At 39.3% G+C, this 20,634-nt stretch overlaps 1 protein-coding gene across 2 annotated transcripts in view; it reads right to left on the reverse strand.

Moving 5' to 3' along the window:
* The window catches only part of pum1 (pumilio RNA-binding family member 1), an 87,875-nt gene that overhangs the window by 34,634 nt on the left and 32,607 nt on the right, over nt 1-20,634 (reverse strand). Inside the window, exons 5-16 of one of the 2 annotated variants that reach the window (XM_061897102.1) lie at nt 20,161-20,263; nt 17,270-17,463; nt 17,036-17,202; nt 16,705-16,969; nt 16,535-16,628; nt 15,098-15,196; nt 14,878-15,020; nt 11,568-11,706; nt 11,348-11,482; nt 6,050-6,349; nt 1,946-2,188; nt 1,595-1,865 (exon numbers count right to left, since the gene is read on the reverse strand). In XM_061897102.1, the coding sequence (XP_061753086.1) occupies nt 1,595-1,865; nt 1,946-2,188; nt 6,050-6,349; nt 11,348-11,482; nt 11,568-11,706; nt 14,878-15,020; nt 15,098-15,196; nt 16,535-16,628; nt 16,705-16,969; nt 17,036-17,202; nt 17,270-17,463; nt 20,161-20,263 (2,153 nt within the window). Of the gene's footprint in view, nt 1-1,594; nt 1,866-1,945; nt 2,189-6,049; nt 6,350-11,347; nt 11,483-11,567; nt 11,707-14,877; nt 15,021-15,097; nt 15,197-16,534; nt 16,629-16,704; nt 16,970-17,035; nt 17,203-17,269; nt 17,464-20,160; nt 20,267-20,634 lie in introns of both variants that reach the window. The other variant, XM_061897100.1, reaches the window with a different exon arrangement.

A 20,634-nucleotide genomic window follows, 5' to 3' on the forward strand; every position in this document is an offset into this window, starting at 1 on the left:
TTTATTATGTATTTTCGGCAGGTGCGACTTATACTCCGAAAAATACGGTAAATGTTGAAAGTAAAAAATAAAAAAAATTATTTTAATAATAATAGATGCACGTCAATGTGATGAATTATTGATATATTTAAAAGCTCCAATAATTCCACATCAAATATTCATTTTTTTAAGGAAAATATTGCATACTATTTCTGTGTGCTAACACTGTAAAAAACAAAGAGGGCACAAAACTAAGAAGAAAAAAACAAAAAACTTAAAATTGAAAGATACATCTGAAATTGATCTTGAGACTTCCATCCATCCATTTTCTACCAATTGCCCCTTTTGGGATCGCGGGTGGTACTTAAAGGCCTACTGAAATGATATTTTCTTATTTAAACGGGGATAGCAGGTCCATTCAATGTGTCATACTTGATCATTTCACGATATTGCCATATTTTTGCTGAAAGGATTTAGTAGAGAACATCGACGTTAAAGTTTGCAACTTTTGGTCGCTAATAAAAAAAAGTCTTGCCTGTACCGGAAGTAGCAGACGATGTGCGCGTGACGTCACGGGTTGTGGAGCTCCTCACATCCTCACATTGTTTACAATCATGGCTACCAGCAGCAAGAGCGATTCGGACCGAGAAAGCGACGATTTCCCCATTATTTGAGCAAGGATGAAAGATTTGTGGATGAGGACAGTGAGAGTAAATGACTAGAAAGAAAAAAAAAGGCGAGGGCAGTGGGAGCGATTCAGATGTTATTAGACACATTTACTAGGATAATTCTGGAAAATCTCTTTTCTGCTTATTGTGTAACTAGTATTGTAGTGAGACTATATGGTACCTGAAAGTCGGAGGGGTGTGGCCACGGGTGTGGTGACCGCCAGTGTCTCCGGTGGGAGGAGGCAAGAGAGTCCGCAGCTGTAGTAGGATGCAAGCGCCGCTCATGTCTACGGTAAGTGCCGACTTATTACCACACTTTTCTCACCGAAACCTGCCGGTTGACATGTGGTCGGGAACCATGTTCGCTTGACCGCTCTGTTCCATAGTAAAGCTTCACCTTCGGGAATGTAAACAAGGAAACACCGGCTGTGTTTGTGTTGCTAAAGGCGGCTGCAACACACCGCTTCCCACCTACATCTTTCTTCTTTGACGTCTCCATTATTAATTGAACAAATTGCAAAAGATTCAGCAACACCGATGTCCAGAATACTGTGTAATTATGCGATTAAAGCAGACGACTTATAGCTTGGATCGGGCTGGAAAAAAATGTCCATTACAATCCGAGACGTCACGCGTCATTATATCGACGTTTTCAACAGGATACTTTGCGCGAAATCTAAAATTGCAATTTAGTAAGCTAAAGCGGCCGTATTGGCATGTGTTGCAATGTTAATATTTCATCATTGATATATAAACTATCAGACTGTGTGGTCGCTAGTAGTGGCTTTCAGTAGGCCTTTAAGTGTTAACATTTGTTTTTTATTTTAATAAGAAAAAAAATACGGAGACATTAATAAAAGGCCATATCGCCCAGCCCTAGCCTCCATGTAATGGTATTGAACATGGAACCTATCAAAATGGCCCCCGCACACTGGTGTAAAAAGTACCTGCTGCCGTGCTGGTCTTGGCTGAACTCCATGATGTGGCCGGCGATGTCCCGCAGCTGCAGGTTGGGGTAGCGGTTGTTCCTGAAGTCCTCCAGCAGGCGGCTCCGGCCCGACGGCATCACGTCAGACATGCCGTAGCGTAGCCGCGACGACGGGAACAGCTGGCTGCTGGGCGAAAAGAGGGAGGAGCCCGAGCTGGCGGCGCTACGGTATTTGGCCTCGGCGCCCGGGGCGGCGGAGATGAAGCGCCCGCTGCCATTGGTCAAGCCTCCTGCGGGCGCCACAGAGTGGGTTACGTAGCTCACGGGGAAAATGTGCTAGAAACAAAAGACCAAAGGTGAAATCTCTTACCCAGATTGAGGTTGGATGAGGAGCTGTGGTTGGACAGCGAGGGTGGAGGGGTGAGAGAATGGGAGGGGCCCTGGTTGGGAAGGGGCATGCCCACGGGGCCGGGGGAGGGGCTGAAGCCCAAGGTGCCGTTGTAGAACCCCCCGTGGCCGATGGGGGTCAGACTGGAGGGTGTGCGTTTGTACAGCTCGCTGGCGCCGGTCAGGGAGTCTCGCCTGGAGCCGCTGCCTCCGCTGGAGTTAGCCACTAGAGGGAGGCAAAGACAAGTGGACACTAGTCCCATAATCCTAGTCTACAGTTTGTCAGCAAATCCTCGGAATTTGTGAATATTTTCAGACTAATGTGCAGTATAATTACTTGCAAGAGGGGCCATCACTTTTATGAAAAATGTTCCATTACGCTGCGTTTTTACATATTCTCTTAATATGTGGACCATTTTCACTTGGTTATTTTCTACAAGGTTGTCATTATTCATTTTTTCCAAGAGGCGCACATGAATTCAACTAGACCAGGCCATTTCTCACTACAGGAAATAATATTTTAAGCACCTGTTCGTTATGCTATTTTCTGACATTTGCTCTCTTTGTCTCTGTGGGTGGGGATGGGACTGCTGGCACGCGTGCAGAGAGTGACAGAGAGAGAGAGAGAGAGAGACCGAGTTGAGTTGGAGTTTATTTCGAAAATGCAAGCATACAACAAGATACATGAGAGAGACCGAGTGTGAGAGAGAGAGAGAGAGAGAGAGACAGACAGACAGACAAAGTGAGACAGAGAGAGAGAGAGACAGACAGAGAGTGAGAGGGAGAGAGACAGAGACACAGACAGAGAGGGAGAGACAGAGAGCTACAGAGATACAGAGAAAGAGACAGACAGAGAGAGAGAGAGAGACAGACAGAGAGAGAGAGAGACAGTGAGACAGAGAGGAAGAGAGAGAGACAGACAGACAGAGAGAGAGAGACGGACACAGAGAGACAGTATGAGAGAGAGAGACACAGAGACAGAGAAAGAGAGACACAGAGACAGAGACAGAGAGACAGACAGAGACAGACAGAGAGAAAAAGAGACGGACAGAGAGAGAGACAGACAGACAGAGAGAGAGACCGAGAGAGACAGACAGAGAGAGAGAGACAGACAGAGAGACAGAGACAGAGAGAGACAGAGCCAAAGAGAGACAGACAGAGAGAGACAGACACAGAGAGACAGTATGAGAGAGAGAGAGACACAGAGACAGAGAGACAGACAGACAGAGAGACAGAGAAAGACAGACAGAGAGAGACAGACTGACTGAGAGAGAGACCGAGAGAGACATAGAGTGAGAGATAAAGAGAGACAGACATAGAGTGAGAGACAAAGAGAGACAGACAGAGAGAGAGAGAGACAGACACAAAGAGAGACAGAGACAGAGCGAGAGAGACAGACAGAGAGAGAGAGACAAAGAGAGACAGACAGAGCGAGAGAGACAGACAGAGACAGAGACAGAGACAGAGAGAGAGAGAGAGAGAGAGAGAGAGAGAGACAGACAGACAGGTGTCAGGCCTTGTTCTGTAATGTAGTATAAATGATCAGGATAAGCCACAAAATGCAAACAATTTTCCTGGATCTCAGACACGTCTCATCAAAATCTTTTTGACTTATGTTGCTAACCAACTGGTGGACAAAAAAAAACAGCATTTACATTTACTTCCTGGTAGAGCTACATTTACTTCCTGGTAGAGCTACATTGACATTTACATTAGTTCCTGGTAGAGCTACATTTACTTCCTGGTAGAGGTATAAGTGTACATCCACTTGTAAAGAACATTATGTCACGGCTGTCTTGAGTTCCCAATCATTTCTACAACTCTTATTTTAGTGTGATAGAGTGATTGCTGCACATACTTGTTGCTCACAAAAAACATTCATGAAGTTTGCTTCTTTTATGAATTTATTGTGTCTCTACTGAAAATGTGCTAGGTCAAAAGTATACATACAGCAATGTTAATATTTGCTGACATCTCCCTTGGCAAGTTTCACTGCAATAAGGTGCTTTTGGTAGCCATCCACAAGCTTCCGCTTGAAACGTTGACCTCTCCTCTTGACAAAATTAGTGCAGTTCAGCTAAATGTGTTGCTTTTCTGACATGGACTTGTTTCTTCAGCATTGTCCACACGTTTAAAGGCCTACTGAAAGCCACTACTAGCGACCACGCAGTCTGATAGTTTATATATCAATGATGAAATATTAACATTGCAACACATGCCAATACGGCCTTTTTAGTTTACTAAATTGCAATTTTAAATTTCGCGCAAAGTGTCGTGTTGAAAACGTCGCCGTATGATGACTCGTATGATGACACGTGCGTTTGACGTCTGGGGTGGTAGCGGACATTTTCTTCCAGCCTGATCCAAGCTATAAGTCGTCTGCTTTAATCGCATAATTACACAGTATTCTGGACATCTGTGTTGCTGAATCTTTTGCAATGCGTTCAATTAATAATGGAGACGTCAAAGAAGAAAGATGTAGGCGGGAAGCTTTTAGCCTTTAGCAACACAAACACAGCCGGTGTTTCCTTGTTTAAAATTCCCGAAGCTGAAGCTTTACTATGGAACAGAGCGGTCAAGCGAACATGGTTCCCAAACACATGTCAACCGGCAGGTTTCGGTGAGAAAATTGTGCTAATAAGTCGCCTCTTACCGTAGTTATGAGCGGAGCAGCTGCGGACTATTACCTCCTCCCACCAGAGACACTGGTGGTCACCACACCTGTGGCCACACCCCTTCAACTTTCAGGTACGACCATATAATCTCACTAAAACACTTGTAACACAATAGGCAGATAAGGGATTTTCCAGAATTATCCTAGTAAATGTGTCTAATAACATCTGAATCGTTCTCACTGCGATCGCCTTTTTTTCTAATCCTTCACTCTCACTATCCTCATCCATGAATCTTTCATCCTCGCTCAAATTAATGGGGATATTGTCGCTTTCTCGGTCCGAATCGCTCTAGCTGCTCGTGGCCATGATTGTAAACAATGTGAGGATGTGAGGAGCCCTACAACCCATGACGTCACGCGCACATCGTCTTCTACTTCCGGTACAGGCAAGGCTTTTTTATTAACGATCAAAAGTTGCGAACTTTATCGTTGATGTTCTCTACTAAATCCTTTCAGCAAAAATATGGCAATATCGCGAAAAGATCAAGTATGACACATAGAATGGACCTGCTATCCCCGTTTAAATAAGAACATCTCATTTCAGTAGGCTTTTAAGTCAGGACTATGGGAAGGCCATTTTAAAACCTTCATTCTAGCCTGATTAAGCCATTCCTTTACCACTTTTGACGTGTTTGGGGTCATCGTCCTGTTGAAACACCCAACTGCGCCCAAGACCCAACCCGATGATTTTAGGCAGTCCTGAAGAATTTGGAGGTAATCCTCCTTTTTCAGTGTCCCATTTACTCTCTGTAAAGCACCAGCTCCATTGACAGCAAAACAGGCCCGGAGCATAATACTACCACCACCATGCTTGACAGTAGGCATGGTGTTCCGGGGATTAAAGGCCTCGCCTTTTCTCCTCCAAACATATTGCTGGGTATTGTGGCCAAGCAGCTCAATTTTTGTTTCACCTGACATCACATGGACAAAGATAAGACCTTCTGGAGGAAAGTTCTGTGGTCAGTCAAAATATTAGCCCAGATGTGTGCTAACGAGTTGCACTGTGTGATGCTAACGGGCGAGCGTCACCTCACAAAAGAGTCAGACACTCAATATTTAAGCTAATTCACCCCGTTCTTTTCATTCATCTTTGGTACAAACGCGCCGAAAAGCGTGAATGCTCTGGAAAACTTACCGACTTTAATTTTCATTTATCTCCGGTTAATTGACTAATGCAGCATACAAATACGTTCCGTCTCCTCACAATGACAGCAGTTCACTCACACATTATGTTAATTTCCCTGGTATTTGGCCTTCACAACGAGATTCCAGTTTTATTGGCCAATTCTGTGATTCTCGCACATGATCAGCGAGGCAAAAAAACCAAAAAAATTAAAAAAAGAGTAACCTTGCCTTAAGTTAATAAAAATAAAAATATGTACATTAAAAAATGAAGCCCAGAGTTGTTTCTACCTGCAGTGCCGAAGCCTCCCAACGTGGCCCCGAGCGTGGCGCCGAGGGACGAGGAGGCGGGCTGGCTGAACCCCAAGGAGGCGGAGCCGGGGCCGGGCTGGCCAGAACCTTGCGAGAAGAGGGATGAGCTCTGGGAGGAGGAGCTGAGCGAGGAGGAGCCGTAGAAGGAGCTCCCGCCGAGAGCGCCGCCGGGGCCGCCCTGCTGCTGAGGCTGCTGGGAGGTCATGGCACGGAAAGGACCGTTGGCCCCGCCGCCCAGGCCCCCGTTGGCCCCGCCCGCTGAAGCCGCCGCTGCTGCAACTGGAAGGAGGATGGCAAAGTACACCTTTAACTTAATAGTGCATTGAAAATGCATACCTTTGACTTATTAGTGCATTAAATATACTCACTTTTAACTTATTAGTGCATTAAATGTACACACTTTTAACTTATTAGTGCATTAAATATACACACTTTTATCTTCTTAATGCATTAAAAATGCACACTTTTAACTTATTAGTGCATTGAAAATGCACTCCTTTAACTTATCAGTGCATTAAAAATGCACACCTTTAACTTATTAGTGCATTAAAAATGCACACCTTTAACTTATTGGTGCATTACATATACAAACCTTTAACTTATTAGTGCATTAAAAATTCACACATTTAACTTTAGTGCATTAAAAATGCACACTTAGTGCATTAAAAATGTACAACTAACTTCAGTGCATTAAAGACACACCTTTAACTTATTAGTGCATTAAAAATGCACACTTTTAACTTCTTAATGCATTAAAAATGCACACTTTTAACTTATTAGTGCATTGAAAATGCACACCTTTAACTTATTAGTGCATTAAAAATGCACACATTTAACTTATTAGTGCATTAAAAATGCACACATTTAACTTATTAGTGCATTAAATATACACACTTAACTTCCTAGTGCATTAAAAATGCATACTTTTAATTTAGTGCATTAAAAATGCACACCTTTAACTTATTAGTGCATTAAAAATGCACGCCTTTTATCTTCTTAGTGCATTACACATACAAACCTTTAACTTATTAGTGCATTAACAATTCACACATTTAACTTTAGTGCATTAACAATGCACACTTATTAGTGCATTAAAAATGTACAACTTTAACATCAGTGCATTAAAGACACACCTTTAACTTATTAGTGCATTAAAATTGCACACCTTTAACTTATTAGTGCATTAAAATTGCACACATTTAACTTATTAGTGCATTAAATATACACACTTAACTTCCTAGTGCATTAAAAATGCAAACCTTTAACTTAGTGCATTAAAAATGCACACGTTTAACTTATTAGTGCATTAAATATACACACTTAACTTCCTAGTGCATTAAAAATGCACACTTAGTGCATTAAAAATGCACACCTTTTATCTTATTAGTGCATTACATATACAAACCTTTAACCTATTAGTGCATTAAAAATACACACCTTTTATCTTCTAAGTGCATTACATATACAAACATTTAACTTATTAGTGCATTAAAAATTGACACCTTTTACTTATTAGTGGATTAAAAATGCACGCCTTTAACTTATTAGTGCAATAATAATGCACACCTTTAACTTATTAGTGCATTAAAAATTGACACCTTTAACTTATTAGTGCATTAAAAATGCACACCTTTGACTTGTTAGTGCATTAAAAATGCACACTTTTGACTTGTTAGTGCATTAAAAATGCACACCTTTGACTTAGTGCATTAAAAATGCACACCTTTAACATATTAGTGCATTAAAAATGCACACCTTTAACATATTAGTGCATTAAAAATGCACACCTTTACCTTTGTGCATTAAAAATGCACACCTTTAACTTATTAGTGCATTAAAAAAACACACCTTTACCTTAATATTGCAGTAAAAAAGACACACCTTTAACTTATTAGTGCATTAAAAATACACACAATTTTAACTTCTTAGTGCATTAAAAATGCACTAATATCAATAATAAAGTAATTATGACGATAAAAAAACTAACCCAACAAAAAAAAAAAAAGGCTTGCAGCACCAATGAAGGGGACAGGTTTGGGAAGATCTTGTCAAGGTGGGGGTGTCTGGTTATAAATAATAACACATTATTGACATAAAAACTATGGTTGACAACAAATATTGTAGCACAAAAATTTGGGGAGATTTTGACAAGGTGGGGATCTTTTGAATGAAAAAAATATTACTGATAAAAACTAAAACACAAAGAAATGTTTGCAGCACTAACATTTGGGACATGTTTAGGGAGATCAATAATATAATCATTATGACCATAAAAAAACTATAATGGACAAAAAAAAAAGTTTGCGGCACAAATTAATAGAAAAAGTTTGGGGAGATTTTGACCAGGTGGGGGTGTCTGGTTATAAATAATAACACATTGACATAAAAACAATAATTGTCAACAAATATTGTAGCACAAACATTTGGGAAAAGTCTGGGGAGGTTCTGACAAGGTGGGTGTCTTGTGAATGAAAAAATTATTACTGATAAAAATTATAAAACACACACAAAAAAGTTTGCAGCACAAATGTTTGTGACATGTTTAGGGAGATTTTTTTTTTATATGATCAATAATAAAGTCATGACCATAAAAAAACTATAATGGACAAAAAAAGGTTTACAGCACAAATGACTGGGACTAGTTTGGGGGGACTTTGACAAGTTGGGGGTGTCTGGTTATATATAATAACATAAATGGTGGAGGGGGTCCGGTCCGATGACCATGGATGAAGTACTGGCTGTCCAGAGTCGAGACCCAGGATGGACCGCTCGTCGGGACCCAGGATGGACCGCTCGGCTGTATCGGTTGGGGACATCTCTACGCTGCTGATCCGCTTGAGATGGTTTCCTGTGGACGGGACTCTCGCTGCTGTGTTGGATCCGCTTTGAACTGAACTCTCGCGGCTGTGTTGGAGCCACTATGGATTGAACTTTCACAGTATCATGTTAGACCCGCTCGACATCCATTGCTTTCGGTCCCCTAGAGGGGGGGGGTTGCCCACATCTGAGGTCCTCTCCAAGGTTTCTCATAGTCAGCATTGTCACTGGCGTCCCACTGGATGTGAATTCTCCCTGCCCACTGGGTGTGAGTTTTCCTTGCCCTTTTGTGGGTTCTTCCGAGGATGTTGTAGTCGTAATGATTTGTGCAGTCCTTTGAGACATTTGTGATTTGGGGCTATATAAATAAACATTGATTGATTGATTGATAAAAGGTGGGGGTCTTGTGAATGAAAAAATGTTACTGATAAAAATGATAAAAAACACAAACAAAAAAGTTTTGCAGCACAAATGTTTGTGACATGTTTAGGGAGATTTTTTGTTTTTATGATCAATAATAAAATCCTGACCATAAAAAAACTATAATGGACCAAAAAAACTGTTTGCAGCATAAAGTAATGGGACAGGTTAGGGGCGCTTATGACAATAAAACTAAAATAACTTAAAAACTACAAAAGACAAAACAATTGCTGCACAAACATTCAGACAAGATTTGGGAGATTTTGACAAAATGTTATGTTTTAACATTAAAAACTATAAAATGTTAACAAAAAAAACTATAATAAACAAAACAATTAAGGTAAAAGCTATTAAAAAAAACCAAAAATGTTTGCAGCACAAACATTTGGGACATGTTTAGGGAGATTTTTTTTTAATAATCAATAATGAAATAATTTTTACCATAGAAAAAACACTATAATGGCCCAAAAAAACGTTTGTTTGCAGCACAAATGAATGGAACAAGTTTGGGGAAATTTTGACAAGGTGGGGGTGTCTGGTTATAAATAATAACACATTATTGACATAAAAACTATAATTGACAACAAATATTGCAGCACAAATATTTGGGACATGTTTGGGGAGGTTCTGACAAGGTGGGGGACTTGTGAATGAAAGAAATATTACTGATAAAACTCTTAAACAAAAAAAACATGTTTGCAGCACAAACGTTTGGGACATGTTTAGGGAGATTTTTCTTTTAATGATAAATAATAAAATCATTATGACCATAAAAAAACTATAATGGACAAAAAAACAGTTTGCAGCACAAATTAATGGGACAGGTTAGGGGAGACTTTGACATAATAAACCAAAAATAACTTAAAAACTACAAAAGACAAAACAATTGCTGCACAAACGTTCAGACAAGTTTGGGGAGATTTAAAAAAAATATATATGTTTTAACATTAAAAACTATAAAATGTCAACACAAAAACTATAATAGACAAAACAATTATAGCACAAATATTTGGGAGAGGTTTGGGTAGATTTTGAGAAAGTGGAGGGGTGTTCTTTTGAAGGAATACCATGACTAAGATAAAAACTATTAAAAAAAACAAAAAAAATGTCTGCAGCACAAACATTTGGGACATATTTAGGGAGATTTTTTTTAAAAATAATCAATAATAAAATCATTTTTACCATAAAAACACTATAATGGCCAAAAAAAAACAAACGTTTTTTTGCAGCACAAATTAGTGGAATATGTTTGGGGAGATTTTGACAAGGTGGGGGTGTCTGGTTATAAATAATAACACATTATTGACAAAAACTATAATTGACAATAAATATTGCAACACAAACATTTAGGACAAGTTTGGGGAGGTTCTGACAAGGTGGGGGACTTGTGAATTAAAAAATATTACTGATAAAAACTCTAAAACAAAAAAAAAAAATGTTTGCAGCACAAACGTTTGGGACATGTTTAGGGGCATTTTTCTTTTAATGATAAATAATAAAATCATTGTGACCATAAAAAAAACTGTAATCGACAAAAAATAAATTGTTTGCAGCACAAATTAATGGGAAAGGTTAGGGGAGATTTTGACAATAATAAACCAAAAATAACTTAAAAACTACAAAAGACAAAACAATTGCTGCACAAACATTCAGACAAGTTTGGGGAGATTTTGACAAAATGTTATGTTTTAACATTAAAAACCATAAAATGTTAACAAAAAAAACTATAATAGACAAAACAATTGTAGCACAAATATTTGGGAGAATTTGACAAAGTGGAGGGGTGTTCTTGTGAAGGAATAACATGAATAAGAGAAAAAGCTATTAAAAAAACAAAAACAATGTGAAGAGATTCTGACAAGGTGTGTGTGTGTGTGTGTATATGACATCACCAGACAGAAAATGTATTTTAAAATAATTAAAAATTAACACCACAAAAGAAAATGTTTACCGCACAAAGGAATGGTGGTGTTATTGGAATATTGGAAATGCTAAGGGGGCGGGGCCAACTTCACACAGGTGGAAAAGTGCACAAGTTACCTGCTTGCGCCGCAGACGGAGATATGATGACAGACGCCGGCGCCATGAGGCGAACGGGCCCGCTGCGCGCGCCGGTGTTGACCACCAGGGCGCCGGTCTGGTCATAGTAGGCTGCGGGCGCCAGGACCGGATAACCTGGGACGGAAGGGACATCACCTATAAAGTCGACACTATCCCGGGGGGATTGGGTCACTTTTTTTGCAGCAAAATGTGGACTCACCAGGCACCCCTGCTGCAAGGCCCTGCCCAAAGGCCAGGGCGGAGTTGACCGCCGCGGCCGCCACCAGCTGGTCATTCTGCTGCCCTTGCTGCCCCTGGTTGGGGGTCAGAGGTCGCTGGTTGCCACCCGCACGCATCACCTTAATGATACATGGTCATTGGTATCATTTAGGGCTGTACAGTGCGTATACAGGTCCTATTTAGGTACTACACCAGACCTGGGCAAATTAAGGGGTTTGGGGTGTATATTGTAGCGTCCCGGAATAGTTAGTGCTGCAAGGGGTTCTGGGTATTTCTTCTGTTGTGTTTATGTTGTGTTACGGTGTGGATGTTCTCCCGAAATGTGTTTGTGATTCTTGTTTGGTGTGGGTTCACAGTGTGGCGCATATTTGTAACAGTGTTAAAGTTGTTTATACGGCCACCCTCAGTGTGACCTGTACGGCTGTTGACCAAGTATGCCTTGCATTCACTTGATTGAGCCGGTACGCAAAGGCAGTGCCTTTATGGTTTATTGGCGCTCTGTACTTCTCCCTACGTCCGTGTACCACTCCATACAGCGGTGTTTTAAAAAGTTATACATTTTACTTTTAGAAATCGATACATATAATTTCCGATATTACATTTAAAGCCTTTATCGGCCGATAATATCGGAAGTCCGATATTATTGGACATCTTTACTAAAAACAGATATTTATATTCAAAGACACAATTTTGTGTTATAGGCAACTAAGTATGAGTAATTATTAGTTTCTTTTTTTCATATTTTGCTCCTTTTTTTCTTACATTTTTACTAGTATTTTTTTTTTTAAAGATAGATAGGTTATTTAAAAATAAGCAAATTAAAACATTTTAGCAGACATGGTAGGTATATTTGCATGAAAGTATCGGATCCGTATCGCCGATACCAGCCTGAATTTTACTTGGTATCGGAAAGAAAATGGGTGGCATTAAAAAATATATATAACTAAATATTAGAACGAAAAATGACAATATGTTACATCTTAGGTTAGCAACCAATTAAGTGCCTTTAAAGAAAAGTTGTCTACTATGTTTACTGACGTATTTTTCGGACTATAAGTCGCAGTTTTTTTCATAGTTTGGCCGGGGGTGCGACTTATACTCAGGAGCGACTTATGTGTGAAATTATTAACACATTAGCGTAAAATATCAAATAATATTATTTAGCTCATTCACGTAAGACACTAGACGTATAAGATTTCATGGGATTTATCGATTAGGAGTGACAGATTGTTTGGTAAAGGTATAGCATGTTCTATATGTTATAGTTATTTGAATGACTCTTACCATAATATGTTAGGTTAACACAGTGGTTCTCAAATGGGGGTACGTGTACCCCTGGGGGTACTTGAAGGTATGCCAAGTGGTACGTGAGATTTTTTTTAAATATTCTAAAAATAGCAACAATTCAAAAATCCTTTATGAACATCCATCGATCCATTTTCTACCGCTTATTCCCTTTTGGGGTTGCTGGGGGCGCTGGCGCCTATCTCAGCTACAATCGGGCGCCTTTATGAACATATTTATTGAATAATACTTCAACAAAATATGAATGTAAGTTCATAAACTGTGAAAAGAAATGCAACAATGCAATATTCAGTGTTGACAGCTAGATTTTTTGTGGACATGTTCCATAAATATTGATGTTGAAGATTTCTTTTTTTGTGAAGAAATGTCTAGAATGAAGTTGATGAATCCAGATGGATCTCTATTACAATCCCCAAAGAGGGCACTTTAAGTTGATGATTACTTCTATGTGTAGCAATATTTATTCATAATTGAATCAATTGTTAGTTTTCAACAATTTTTGTAGTTATTTTTACATCTTTTTTTCCAAATAGTTCAAGAAAGACCACTACAAATGAGCAATATTTTGCACTGTTATACAATTTAATAAATCAGAAACTGATGACATAGTGCTGTATTTGACTTCTTTATCTATTTTTTCCAACCAAAAATGCTTTGCTCTGATTAGGGCAGGGGTGTCCAAACTTTTTCCACTGAGGGCCGCAGACTGAAAAATCAAAGTAGGCCATTTTGATATTTTTCTTTTTTAAAAACAATACAATGCAATACAATAGTTGTTGTTTTTTTACCTTTATGTCTTTCCTCAAGTTTGGTCCCCGGTCTCCGGAAGGCACCAATGTTAGAAATAAGTCATAAATTATTATTTTTTTCATTTAACGCTTGAACCTCGAGATCAACTTCAGGTCTGTCTGTCGTTATGACATTTTTTTAAATTTAGTTTTTTATGTTTATGGCCTTCATGTCAAAACCCTTATTTATATGGCAAATACACAAACTATGCAACATTTTCCCCCAAAACATTTCAAAGTGGAATATTTGACGTGAAGTAATTGAAACCCTAAATAGGTCAATAATTCATAACAATAAAAAAAGAATAAGTGTTGAAAATAAGCCAAATGTATATTTATATATTTTTTACTTTTAACGCTTAAGTCTGTAGATCTCTTAAGAGATTTTATAATTTTTTTCATTCATTTTTGTTTGTTTGATGCCCTTTTTGTGAAAAGAAAATTTATTTCGCACAAAAAAATGCAATATTATCCCCCCAAAATATTTGAAAGCGCAATTGTTCCAGTGAAGTAATTGGAGCCTTCAGCAGGTCAATAACAGTCCGCATGGCAGCTTTGTGTTATTAGTCTCAACACTGCAACTTTTTCTTGTTACATGTCACTGTTTATTCTTTTATTACACTCTTTTATGTTTTAAATTGTTATTATAGTATTTTTTAGAATGGGCCGGGGGCCATTAGCAAATTAGCTGGGGGCCACAAATGGCCCTCGGGCCGCACTTTGGACATGGCTGGATTAGGGGGTACTTGAATTGAAGAAATGTTCACAGGGGGTACATCACTGAAAAAAGGTTGAGAACCACTGGGTTAACATAGCAGGCAGCTTCTCAGTTGGTTATTTATGCCTCATATAACGTACACTTATTCAGCCTGTTTTTCACTATTCTTTATTTATTTTTAATTGCCTTTCAAATGTGTATTTTTGGTGTTGGGTTTTATCAAATAAATTTCCCCCAAAAATGCGACTTATATATGTTTTTTTCCTTCTTTATTATGCATTTTCGCCAGGTGCGACTTATACTCTGAAAAAATACGGTATCTTATTTACTATTATTAATTAAAATTGTTCTCTAATTGCAGTAAAAAAAACTTAAGTTTAATCCATCAAACATTTGCTGCCGATAATTACATTTTTTATGGCCCCGTTTTTATTTAAAAAGCATCGAAATACGTAGGTTGTAGCAACCAAACGACTAACCTGTTGCTGGTTCTGCTGGCCTTGGTTGGCCGCCTGTTGGTTGGCAGAGTTGTTGGCTGCAGCTGCCTGCTGCTGGAAGAGGTTGGCTGGGTAGACCCCCCAGGGGGTGACGCCGTAGTACTGAGGAGGCATCACTGCCGGGCCTACACCCCCAAAAAAATTAAAAAAACATCATCAAAGAGATGCTGAACTTAGTGAGGATGAAGATGTGGGTCTGTACCGAGAGTTGCTGCGGCTGCCAGCCCCGCTGCGTAGGGGTCAGTGCCTGGCGGGGCGGCACTGATGATGTACGGGTTGGGCACGAATGCCGGGGCCAGACCTGATGACACAAACAGGCGGATTTCAGCAGCCTAAACTATTTCCACCATACTGAAAAGTCAAAAGATGTGGAGGCCATTCTAATATGTTTCTATTTCTAAACTGATACAATTTTTTTTGGTACATGTTTAAGATCCTGAGGACCAGAAAGGGTCTCTGTCATAAACGTTTTAATAGATTAACTCCAGATATATCCGTCGATATATAAATTTAAAATTTTTTTGTATGTACTATACCTTTTTAGCTTTAAAAAAGCTAAGTTTGTTTGGCAAAAAGACAAAATCTGTTATATTTCCCCTCTTTAGTGGAATATTTAATGTCAAGTAAATAAATAGGTCAATAATTCATTGATTTTGTTTCATGACAGTTTTTTGATCAATGACAGGTTTAAAAAAAAAAAACAACATACAAAAAAAAAGGTATTCTACCTCAACTTCAGACCTATCCATCGATTATAAGGTTTTTATTTAGGTTTTATACTCTTTGGGCTCTCTAAACCAGATGTAAAAGTAGCTGCAGTTCATCCAGAATGCTGCTGCTCGAGTCCTGACTAGAACCAGGAAATGCGACTGTATTACATTACCGTATTTTTCGGACTATAAGTCGCAGTCTTCTCCACAGTCCAGCGGGGGGGTGAGACCCGGCCAAACCATAAAAAATAAATTAAATAAAAAATAAATTATTATTATTTTTTTTTTTAAGAGTTTGGCCAAGTCTCAGCCCCGGCCAAACTACAAAAAAAAAACGTGACTTATAGTCCGAAAAATACAGTACATATATTACATTTAAAGCAGTGTGGGTGGCACTGGGAGCAGGTGGGTAGAGTGTCTTGCCCAAGGACACAAAGGCAGTGACTAGGATGTCGGAAGCGCGAATCGAACCTGGAACCCGCAAGTTGCTGGCACGACCACTCTACCAACCGAGAGAGGTTTTTGTTTCATGTCTCTACGACATTCCTAACGGAAGTTACAAGCTGTCTATTTTTTGTGTCTTCCTAGGGGGCGCTAGCGCGCATTTTTGATTTTTGGGGTTTGGTTGCTTAATAAGTTGGGAAGGTTTGCCAGACCGACGTGTGTGTCAAATTTGGTGAGTTTTGAAGCATGTTAAGGGGGTCAAATTACAGCGCATAGGTGCGGAATAATAAAGAATAATAATAAAGAATAAAACCTTACAGTTTCAATAGGGTCCTTGGCCCATTGCAAAAGGACTCCTGTGGAGTCCTTTTGCAATGGGCCTGCGGACCCTAAAAAACAGCTTTGTGTTATGTCAACAATGTCATTGTTTTCCCTGCACTTTTAGGGTCCTAGTATAAAAGTATGCACAAGAGAGGGTTTCATACCAATGTGTGGCTGCTGCGCGGCTGCCAAGGCGTACTGTTGCTGCTGCGCCGCCGTGAGCTGCTGCACCGCCAGAGCGTTGTTCCTCTGGAATAGCTGGCCGCCGCACGAGGCAGTGCCATGTGAGATGGGCACGTTCACCAGCACTAATGCATGGGAGGGGGCGGCTCACCTGCTGCTGGTTGGTGTAGTCAAAGAGGCCCACGGTGGGCGCAGAGTCCATGGGCATCTGCGAGTTGTAGTCGAACTGAAGCGGCTCCATCACCGACTCCATGGGGTCCATGGCGACCCCGCCTTGATCCACGCCGGAGAAGTCGTCCGGGGGTTTGTGGCCTCCGCCGCCTCCCAAAGGCGTCAGCCCGTCCACTCCAACGCCGCCGGGACCCCCGAGGAGGTCCACCTCGGGGCCTGAGGGCACCATGTTGCCTGGAGGGCGGCTACAAAAGGAGGTTGAAAATGAGTTTAAGTCTGAAAGTGCTGTTAGTGCGTCGGCGGAAACCTACCCAAACTCTTTCACATCCACATCGAGGCCATTCTGCACGGGCAGCCCGTTGGGGTTGATGACGTCATTGATGACGTCAGCCTCGCTTTCCGTCAGCTCTTTCAACTTCTCTCCCTCAAACGCCGTTTTGGGCTTGTCCCTCTTGTCGTCCTCCACCTCTCCGTCCCGCTGTGCCAGAAGAGACACGTTGACCACGTCCACGTTTGCGATCTCGCTGGCGTGGCAGACAACTCACGTATGGTCCTTTCCGAAGGCAGGAGTCCAGTTTGTCCGCCGGCGACGAGGACAGGACGTACTCCACCATGCTCACGCCCAGACCCCCGCTTTCGGACCGCGGAGACATGACGGAGCCCACGCCGACTTCGCCGCCGCCGTGGAAGCCCTGTCCTGGCCGGCGGGACACCATGATTGGCTGCGACACCGAGTGATCTGAGGAGAGTGGGAACAGTTGAAGAAGGACGTTCCCACAAGGAGACAAAACAAAGCAGGTTTTAACATTTTTAGGTGTTGGTCCTTTGTCATGGCTTGGTGCTTGTGAACAAGTTGGACCACAGCGATCCAAAGTACGGCCTGGAGCCACTTTTCCACATTCTAAAAAGGCTAAAAAATACAAATAAGAAGCCGATTAAAAAGGATCAGACTGGTGAAATGTGTCGGGGAAAAAGTTGCAATGTTGACTCTGATAACACAAAGCTGTCATGCAGGCTGTTTTTTTTTCTTTTAAACTGTCATTACTAAAAAAAAAAAAAAAAAAAAAAAAAAGTTATAACCCAATGTTATTATTCAGACTAAGGGTCGGCAACCCAAAATGTTGAAAAATTAAAAAAAATAATCCGTCTGGAACCGCAAAAAATAAAAAGCCTTATATAAGTGATATAATGAAGTAAATGTCTATATGACACATGATGTGTCTATATTAGCTATTTTAGCCTACTATCAAAATGACTTTAAAAGTCTTATATAAGTGTTATAATGAAGATAACACATGTGTCTATATTAGCCTACTATTAAAATTACTTTAAAAGTCTTATATAAGTCTTAAGGAAGGCAACACATGATGTAAGTGTCTATATTAGACGACTATCAAAATGACTTTAAGTCTTATAAAAGTGTTATGAGGAAGACATGTGATGTGTCTATATTAGCTATTTTAGCCTACTATTAAAATGACTTTAAAAGTCTTATACAAGTGTTATAATGAAGGCAACACATGATGTGTCTATATTAGCCTATTATCAAAATGACTAAAAGTCTTATATAAGTGTTATAATGAAGACAACACGTGTTTATATTAGGCTACCATTAAAATGACTTTAAAAGTCTTATACAAGTGTTATAATGAAGACAACACATGATGTAAGTGTCTATATTAGACTACTATCAAAATGACTTTAAAAGTCTTATATAAGTGTTATAATAAAGGCAACACATGATGTGTCTATATTAGCCTACTATCAAAATGACTAAGTCTTATATAAGTGTTATAATGAAGACAACACGTGATGCAAGTGTCTATATTAGCCATTTTAGCCTATTATCAAAATGACTTTAAAAGTCTTATACAAGTGTTATTGCGAAGTCAACACGTGATGTAAGTGTCTATATTAGTCTACAATCAAAATTACTTTAAAAGTGTTATAATGAAGGCAACGTATTATGTTTATTAGCCTACTATCAAAATGACTTTAAAAGTCTAAGTGTTAAAGAAGGCAACACATGATGTAAGTGTCTATCTTAGCTATATTAGCCTACTATCAAAATTACTTTAAGTCTTATACAAGTGTTATAATGAAGGCAACACATGATGTGTCTATATTAGCCTACTATCAAAATATTTTTAAAACTCTTATACAAGTGTTATAATTAAGTCAACACATAATGTAAGTGTCTATATTAGCCTACTATAAAAATTACTTTAAAAGTGTTATAATGAAGACAACATGATTGTCTATTAACCTACTATCAAAATGACTTTAAGTCTTATACAATTGTTATAATGAAGGCAACACATGATGTAAGTGTCTATATTAGCTACTTTAGCCTACTATTTAAATGACTTTAAAAGTCTTACACAAGTGTTATAAGGAAGACAAAACGTGATGTGTCTATATTAGCTATTTTAGCCTACTATCAAAATGACTTTGAAAGACAGGTAGAAGTGTTATAATGAAGACAACACAAAATGTGTGTATATTGGCCTACTATCAAAATGACTTTAAAAGACTTATACAAGTGTTATAATGAAGGCAACACATGATGTGTCTATATTAGACTACTATCAAAATTACTTTAAAAGTCTTTTATAAGTGTTAAGGAAGACAACACGTGATGTGTCTGTACTAGCTATTTTAGCCTACTATCAAAATGACTTTAAAAGTCTTATACAAGTGTTATGATGAAGACAACACATGATATAAGTGTCTGTATTAGACTACTATCAAAATGACTTTAAAAGTCTTATACAAGTGTTATAATGAAGGCAACACAAAATGTGTGTATATTGGACTACTATCAAAATGACTTTAAAAGTCTTATACAAGTGTTATAATGAAGGCAACACATTATGTGTCTATATAAGCCTACTATCAAAATAACTTTAAAAGACTTATATAAGTGTTAAAATGAAGACAACACATGATGTGTCTATATTGGCCTACTATCAAAATGACTTTAAAAGACTTATACAAGTGTCATAAGGAAGACAACACGTAATGTGCCTATACTAGCTATTTTAGCCTACTATCAAAATTACCTTAAAAGTCTTCCAGAAGTGTTATAATGAAGACAACACATGATGTAAGTGTCTACATTAGCTATATTAGACTACAATCAAAATGACTTGTTTGGGAATGTCCGGCATGCCAGATTAAAAAGTCCTTAATTTGCCCAGGTCTGCAATAGAGCTTCAGAGTTCAAAGGGCATCATGGAGGCTGCGGACATTCCCGAAACAGCGCATTATGCGACACACGAGAAACCTGAAATAGCATCTGGGAAAGCGTCAGGGTGGTCTCACGTTGCTATCGAAGCTTTTGATCTATAAATAAGTCCTCCCAAAAGTAGCCCTTCTTGCTCGTGGGGTAAAATAGATAAATAAATAAAAGTCAGCTAGCAGCAGCTGACAGTACCTGAGGCCCCCCATGCGCTGTCCCTCCACTGGTCCAGGAAGATTCCCTTTGGCCCGTCCTTCCCAGAGTCGTCCGTCTCCCAGAACTTCTTGCCAGTGAGCAGCTGCTGTAAGGACACAGATGTGACAGGTACAGTTGATACCGGGGTGACAGGACCCCGACAATACTTTTGGATGCCATCAAAAACAGCCTTTAAAAAGCACACATTGCCGTTTCAGGTATTTATTTTACAGAACACAAACCTAATAAAAAAAAGACGACAATTAAACTCAAAGTAGGGGCTGGACAACGATGGCAAAAAATAGTCACAATTATTTAAATCGAGACTAATAATTACTTTGAAAACATGAGTATTTATTGCACCACTTAAACTCCACTTTGGTTATAATTTCAAAGCACAACGGATATAAATTAGTAACGAATAAACAATTAAAAATATTATTTGCAACAGCAAAACATTAAAATAACAGCAAT

Source organism: Nerophis ophidion, linkage group LG04, assembly GCF_033978795.1.
Source record: "Nerophis ophidion isolate RoL-2023_Sa linkage group LG04, RoL_Noph_v1.0, whole genome shotgun sequence".
Taxonomy (NCBI): domain Eukaryota; kingdom Metazoa; phylum Chordata; class Actinopteri; order Syngnathiformes; family Syngnathidae; genus Nerophis; species Nerophis ophidion.